This window comes from Condylura cristata, unplaced genomic scaffold, assembly GCF_000260355.1.
Source record: "Condylura cristata isolate star-nosed mole 26May11 unplaced genomic scaffold, ConCri1.0 scaffold00006, whole genome shotgun sequence".
NCBI classification, from domain to species: Eukaryota; Metazoa; Chordata; class Mammalia; order Eulipotyphla; family Talpidae; genus Condylura; species Condylura cristata.
In genome coordinates this window covers 32816405-32824666 of record NW_004567107.1, presented here as the reverse complement: position 1 = coordinate 32824666, position 8262 = coordinate 32816405, and the positions used below count along the sequence as shown (strand labels likewise).

The following is an 8262-nucleotide window of genomic DNA, read 5'->3' as shown; positions in this document are numbered from 1 at the left end:
CCTCCGGGGCAGGCGGGAATCGAACTCATGCGGAAGCGGCTTTAGATTCTCAGTGCTGTGCTTTAACCCGCTGCGCCACCAGGGAGGGCCGTCAGTGCTGTGTTTTAACCCTCTGCGCCACCAGGGAGGGCCTCCTATTTTTATTTTTAAGGTAAATGATTATTTCTTTTTAAATTTATGTGAGAAAGATAAATATTACCTGATAATTCTTTTGTTGGAATATTTAGACACAGTATTTTAAAAAATGTCTTTAACTTCCTGGATTGTTGATACTAATAATTACTTATTTTTTTTCTCATAGATTAGAAATCATTTTTCAGTCCCACTCTCTATTTATGAAGGGGATACTTTATTGGGAATAGCTTCACCTGGAAGTGAATTCAACATACCATTAACATCTTACCGGTGATTTTTTCTTTATCTAATCAATCTTGATCTAATGTTTCTTATAGAATGTTTCGTGTTTTATTTAGTAAGGATATCTGTCTTTACATGATCAAACTCTGATCAAATTTGTTCTGTTAATATATCATCAAGGCACTTGGAGGTTTATTTTAAGATGTACCATTTAGTTTAAATTATTCGTTTCTGTCAACTAAATACATGCTTGCAATATTGCATTTACAATCATGGTTATGATTTTAACAAATATCTAAACTAATTGGTGACTTCTAGATTTATGTACACTGTTATGAAATGACTTTACAAAAGTTTCCTTTAGAAAGCAAATTATTTTTTCTATATTCTGTTTGATATAAACAGAAGTAAATAGTAAGTTAATCCTAAGCCATTAAGGAAATAAAACTAGATATAAAATCTTACATGTGTTATGAAAATATTATTAAAATTATAACCAAGTATCACTGCTGTTCCAGTCTCATAGGTTACTATCATAACAAACATATATTGCTGAGGACATCTAATCTGGTATAGAAAGTAATTCCTTCTATGAATATTGAACTCCTTGGAGAATAAAACTTTGCTCAGAATAAGCTTCATAGTTTTTTGAAGTACACACACTGAGGCTATACTACAGAAGTGTAGAGCAAATCTGCAAAGCGTTGCTTAACTCTCCATCTCTGTTTATTCTGGCCCATACTTCAGAGTTCAAGTCTGGATCCCTAATAGCTAGAGATATCTAGCACTTTTGATTATATAATTATGAGTAAGAGACCTGCTCCCCCTTTTAAGTGTTATATTGCTTCTAAGCCCTTTGAGTCTTTAGTTCCGACTTTGTAAGGGAAAGGAGTACATTGTTGGAAAACAGCAGCAAAGTAGTTGTTTCTGGTATCTGCCCTTAGTCTATACAGTATGTCGGTTAGAGAATAGAATTAAATTAGCATGTAAAATATGTTTAAAAATTGCCCTGAAAACTTTAAATTCATTTTGTCCTTGAATAGTAATTTTTTTTGAATAGTAATAGATAATGCCATTCTGCTTAATTTTTTTAGTATTGTTATTTATTTTGTGACTGTTCAGAGGAAAGAAAAGGTAAAGTCATGGAGTAGCTTTATACTCTTTTTTCAAGTTTAGATATTAATGTGTTACATACAAGTTAATTTTAATTAAAATTGTTAGTGACTAACCAGCTTGGATTTTACACAAGACACTTTTCTGACCCAGTAATTAGATGCTGATACTGTATTTAAGATTGCATTTTAAAATGGTTATCTTTGTAGAATTTAAATATATTGATTCTTAAATTTAATCCATTTAACAAATACCAAGTGTTGTGTTTGTATACTGTACAATACCACAATGAATTGGACATGGGTGTTTCCCTTGAGAGAGTAATACGTAAATATATACAAGGTAGAAAACAATGGGTTGTAGAGACAGAAGAATGTGGTTGCAAAAATACTATGGAAAGCAAAGAATGGATTAATGATTGACTCCTGGTTGAGATACATGACTTAATAGGCTGAATGTAGTTATGTAAAGATTTACTGAAAAGGGTAAACCTAATGGAAAGAATTGCATACAGACAAGGCATGAAAGACCTTGATTTTTTATAGGTCTATAAAGAATAGTTGGTAAAAGATAGTTGAAATTCTCATTGGGTAATGAGGGTAAGTACTCCCTCCTTTTCTTTCCCCATTTATGTACATTTTATATCTTTAATATCATCTGTTTCTAACTTACTCCAGGACATTTGCTTGCCTGTTCCAAAACTATTCACACCATCAGCTCTCCATTTAGAACTTTTTGCCATTGATCATTTCTCTCCACCTCATTCCTTTCTTAAAATTTGCTTTAATCTTGCATGTTTCAAATCTTCTCTTTAGAACATAGCTTTTGGGAAAATTATCACTTCTGTAAAACATGCTGCAGCTAGTTTAGAGAAAGTTGACCTACTTTATGCCCTCAGTCTGCTTGACTATATATGTTTTTGGTACCTATAATGGTACAGCAATTCTATTTAACATTGTATCTTTAAGAGAAAGATTGGCTTGCTCATTTCCAGTTTTATCTTCTTATTTATTGATGATGGGTGCAGTGGATGTTTTGATAATCTAAATGAGTGGATTGGTGTTAATTGAGAGAAAACTACTTTTACATATTATTAAGAATGAAAATTACAGTAAGAATGTGGTAGAGTAAGCAAAATCTGATGGTGAGTGTTAATATGTAGCTGGAAGTGAAAAGAGGACACACATAGAGGTGGGTATGGAGGGTTCAGACTGCAGCCTAGCAAATTTACATTGCTGTCAGCTACTATTACAGAATCAAATACTAGATATTTAAATAGCTTAGGAAAATAATCAGAACAAAGTATAGTTTTGACAGTTGTCCCTCTCTAAGGGATAGTATTGCAGTCTTAGGTGATTAGTTTTACAACAGTTTATATTTAAGAAACTATTAAACCTAAAGCAAGGTTGAAATATTACAAGAAATAATTTTTGAATATAAGAATCATGATATACCTAATGATACTATCAATATTGTCTCCAGTCATTTCTATAAGAATGTCCAACATTTCACTATTTATTGAAAGTCTTTAATTGCTGAAAATTGAAAAGCTAGTGAATAGTTTTTTTCAATAATTACTTTTTTTTTTTTAACTCATGAACTTGTGATACGAACTTTAGGATCACATATCCAGGAAATCGAACTTCTTTCAGTAAAGTGTACAAGATGTAAGATAGTTGTATATGTTGTTTTGTATTTATTGCCTATATGATAATATATTTGTGTAAAAGTGGGAATACTAAGTTGGAAAGAAAAATGCTCTATTAAAAGTCAAATAATTAGGTACTCAATTGGCAGAAAATCACAATGAAATTGTTTTAACTATCTCGAAGAACAATGTTAATTTATTGTAGTAGTGTGAAGGGAGGTAATTTCATTATTCTAAAGCTGCAGTTATACAACTTAAAATATGTTTTGAAACATCTGAAATTGTGTTTTGTTTATTCACATTTTTATGCAGGTCACTCCTTTCTATTAGGCCAGAAGGCGAGGACTATCAGAAGTGTGAAGGAATTGACTTTGAAGATATTATTAAAAATGATGACACTTCTATAAAGAAGAAATGTAGACCGATAAACCCTGCCAAGAAACCATTTGTTATAAATGTTGTCCCAGAAAAAGATAATTTGACCTCTCTGTCAACATATTCAGAGGATGGTTGGGACTTACCATACATAGTGCATTTGTGGCCACCTATCCTACTCCGAAATCTTCTTCCTTACAAAATTGCTTACTATATAGAGGTATTATGGAATTTTTAAAATGCCTTCCTGTCTTTGATTTTATGAACTTAGCTGTTAAGATTATGAACAATGAAAAAGTGGGTCATAGTACTAATAAAAAATATATGCTGGTGAATAGTACAGTTACTCAAGTGGAAAAGAAACATCTCAACTATATTGTATAAAAAGAGGATGGATGTACCTTAAATCTGGCTGTTAATATAAATTACATGCACAAATGTGGTAGGCCATTTAAAAAGTAATTATTAATATAATACATAATCCTCTTAGAAAATTTGGAAAATAGAATGAGTAAAAAATCATGTATAATCATATCATTTGAAGATAGTACTTCAGTTTTAGAATATGTATTTTCAGTCTTTTTCATGTATTGACATATAAATATTAAAGATGGATACTCACGAGAACTATTATTAAATACGAGAAACAAATACGAGAACTAGTATTTAAACTATTGATATACTAGAGTTAAATGTAATCAATGTTTCTGATGATAATTTTCCCTAAGATTATGCCATGTAAATATGATTTCTGTTTTATATGTTCTGTTTTGATAATTTTCTGATGCCTTTCTATGCTATATCAATAATCTTTCCATCTTAAAATTTTAAGTGTTTATCATGCCTATCAGATTGAAGAAAGTAGTTCTTCATTGTGGTCTACTAATCATTAGTATTTTGTAGTCAATTAATTATTAGATTTACTATATGTTTATATTTTCCTAATGTTATTTTTGGGGGGTAGAGTTAGCGTATGTGTTTTCAGACTCTTTTTCCATATGGTTGGTGGATATGTTTAAGAATGTGTACTTTTGCTATCAGGATATATTTGAATTTGATTCCTACTTCTAACATTACATGTTAGGAAAGGTACATTATTTTTCCAGATCACTTGTCAACATCTATAAAGTGAAGATAGTAATAAAACTTTCATGATTAGGATAAGGGAAAAAAACCAAATTAGCTAATGTATTAAAGAACTTAGCATAGTAAGCCTGACAGTCACAAGTTTGCAATTTATTTTGCAACACCACTGCTCTGCTCTGTGGAATGATAACTAATATGCAGATATCAAAAGTTTTCATTGTTTTAATTAATTTAAAATCTTAAAGAGATACTATGTTATAAAGAAAGGGAAAAACCAAGTTAGAGATGCTGGAAAAGCAGATATCCACATGTACTTTTTCTCCACATTCCGTTCTTACAGAATTTTTTTAAGATTTATTTATTTATTCATAAAGAACTGGGGTACAGGCCAGAGATGTGGAGGGTGAGAGGATTCATCAGAGACAGAGCTGAGAGCAGAACAGGCAGATCCATGAAATACACTGCTGAGGGGAGCAGTGGGCGGGTCAGGAGAGGTCTGCCGTGCCATGTGGTCACCTCTGGGGCAGGAGGAGATCAAACTCATGTGGAAGTGGCTTTAGCTTCTTAGTGCTGTGCTTTAACCTGCTGCGCCACCAGGGAGGGCCCTCTTAAAGAACTTTTAATTTGATGCTGGTATGGATCACATTATGTCTGTTAGTTTCCATGATCATGATCAAATTTTAGAATAACAGTTTAGCAGCAGCTTGAAGAAAAGAACTAGAGGGAACAAGAGTAGTTAGAATACTCCTCAATCAGGGGTCAAGGTGACAAGAAATGAGTCAGTTGAAATGTAGAGAAAGAGAGAAATGAGCAGTTTTGAGAATTACCTAAGAAAATAGTGTCAACAGTGATTGGAAATAGAGGATGAAAGTTGTTACAAGTCAATAAAGAGGGCTTGCTAATTTTGTATTATCAACCATTTTCCCATTTTTTATTAATCAGTCATTTTTCCAAATTCCTAGTAGGTAACATTTTTGTGTTTTGCCAGTTACAGTGTTTTATAATGTGTATTATTTCCAACATAACTTCACATTGTATTATTTTATTCTCTCTATAACCCTTTGAAGTACATAATTTGTATTGTTTAAAAATATAATAGTTTTACAGAATTTCACACAATTAAAATTTTTAATTTAGATTTTCTAGGTTGTCTTCACAGGTATTTCATAAACATTTTGTATCACACTTGGAATCATCAAGATAGACTTGACATATTACTCTGATACATTTAAAATTTTTTTTTTTTTTGTTACAGGGAGTTGAACACAATGTTTGTACTTTAGATGAAGGACATTCAGCCCATATTTGTGCTGTGCAGGTGGATAAAGCCAAACTACATTTAAAATTGCTTGACTATCTTAATCATGATTGGAAAAGTGAATATCATATAAAACCTAATCAACAAGACATCAGTTTCATCAATTTTACCTGTGTTACAGAAATAGAAAAGACTGAGTTAGATATCGCTATCCTTGTGACTTACAATATTGGGCAGACAGTTGTGGCATTTCATAGTCCTTATTGGATGGTCAATAAAACTGGTCGAATGTTACAATACAAAGCAGATGGAATTCATCGAAAGCATCCACCTAATTATAAAAAACCAGTTCTTTTTTCTTTTCAGCCAAAGCATTTCTTTAATAACAATAAGGTTTGTAAAGCTTTTGAAAATTTTTCTTTTTAATTTTTAGCTTTGAAGAATAAAATGTTATGAAATAGGAAGAAACATTTATTTACTGTTAAAGGATAAAATACTAGTATTTGGGAAAGGCTTAGTCTCAACATTAGTTTATGCTAAAAAACAAGGTCAATTTATATAGAAACTCTAAAGGTACCTAAATTGTGATACATTTAAAATATTTTTTTCTAGGTTCAACTTATGGTAACTGATAGTGAATTGTCAGATCAATTTTCCATTGATACTGTTGGCAGTCATGGCGCTGTTAAGTGTAAAGGCTCAAAAATGGATTATCAAGTGAGTTCATTCTGTGCTCATCAGTAAAGTTTTATTTAAGCGGTACCTGACTTATTTTTTTTAGGATGTTATGATAATTTAACAGTTGAAATGTTTATTTTTTCCCCCTCTTAGGTTGGTGTCACTATAGACCTCAGCAGTTTTAACATTACTAGAATTGTGACATTTACTCCTTTTTATTTGATTGAAAACAAAAGTAAATATCATGTATCAGTGGCAGAAGAGGGAAGTAATAAATGGCTCCCTCTTGATTTGGAGCAGGTGAGTAGATGAATTCCAGCAATGTTTCTTCTCAGTTTTCATTTTTCCTTAAATTTTAGCTGAAGTCACTTAGAGTTTTAACTCTTCCTTGTCCCATTCCCTGCCCCGAATTTTTCATTTCCATGAACATAATTATTTGTTCCTGGTTGCAGATATTTATTAAAAACAGAACCCTGCCATCTAGGATTATGTTGCTTTGATGAGCAAAGTAGACATTTAACAATTACTATCCAACTGGGAGTAAATTCAGCAATAGATGACTAGATTGTATAATTGCAGCAAAAAAAGGAAGTAATTTATTTTCTCTTGGAAAGCTACTATAAAATGCCTATAGAGAGTCCTTTTTTTTTTTTTTTAAGAAGGTAGTAATTTAGAAATGAAATTTTTATTGTACTCAGTTTTTAGATTCTTTGGTTAACGCTTTCTGAAGGACTGACTTTGATAGGATATTTCTTTTGAAGAAATTCTAAATGTTAGAATTAAAAGAGAAATGTTGGCCCTCCCTGGTGGCGCAGCGGGTTAAAGCACAGCACTGAGAATCTAAAGCCGCTTCCTCATGAGTTCGATTCCCGCCTGCCCCGGAGGTGACCACATGGCGTGGCGGACCTCTCCTGGCCCGCCCGCTGCTCCCCTCAGCAGTGTATTTCGTTGATCTGCCTGTTCTGCACTCCACTCTGTCTCTGGTGAATTCTCTCACCCTCCACATCTCTGGCCTGTATCCCAGTTCTGTATGCACAAATAAAATAAAATCTTTAAAAAAAAAAAAAAAAAGAAATGTTAATTATTTCTGTCAATTATTCCTTCTCCTTTTAAGCCACCCTTCTATTATTCTTGAGAATTTCCTTAGAAGTGGTTTTGGAATTAAATACCATGCTTTTTTGTTACACTGAAGTTTTAATCATCTTCTGATAATTTTTTTTGATAATTTACTCTTCTGACTTCCAGTTTTGTTGACATTTCTACTGTGATTCTGGCATTTCTTTGGAGGGTAATCTTTTTTTTTTTTCTTGTGGCTAACTGCCTTCATTCTTACTTTGTGTTTCCTGTTTTGTGGTCATTAATCTACATGTGTGTCTCTTTTATATATTAATTTTGCAGTTGCTGTCTCTCTAAGTACTGCCTCTCCTCTGTTCTTTGATTTCCTCTTCTGGCCCTATACTCAAGACATATTCTAGCTTTTCATAGTCTATCCATTAAGTCTCATTATCTTTTTCATATTTTCTGTCTGCACAACTCTACCACAGTCTGTATAAATCTTCTATCTTTTAAACCTTTTTGCTTTTACTTTTTCCAAACTAATCTTTAAACTTCAACTGAGATTTTTATTTTCACAATTATATATTTTAATATGCAGAAATTCCACCATTTTCAAAACTGTCCCTTTTTTTTTTTTCTTTCATTGAGCAGTGTACTTATGGGCCTTAGGATACATCTTTTTTTTTTTTTT

The 8262-nt window shown here is 32.1% G+C and overlaps 1 protein-coding gene across 3 annotated transcripts in view; it reads left to right on the top strand.

Annotated features, from left to right (window-relative positions):
• VPS13A (vacuolar protein sorting 13 homolog A (S. cerevisiae)) overlaps positions 1-8262 on the top strand; it is a 159579-nt gene that overhangs the window by 107601 nt on the left and 43716 nt on the right. For all 3 annotated transcript variants that reach the window (XM_004677556.2, XM_004677558.2, XM_004677559.2), the window contains exons 46-50: positions 302-405; positions 3431-3713; positions 5835-6230; positions 6450-6554; positions 6669-6815. In XM_004677556.2, the coding sequence (XP_004677613.1) occupies positions 302-405; positions 3431-3713; positions 5835-6230; positions 6450-6554; positions 6669-6815 (1035 nt within the window). The remainder of the gene's footprint in view (positions 1-301; positions 406-3430; positions 3714-5834; positions 6231-6449; positions 6555-6668; positions 6816-8262) is intronic.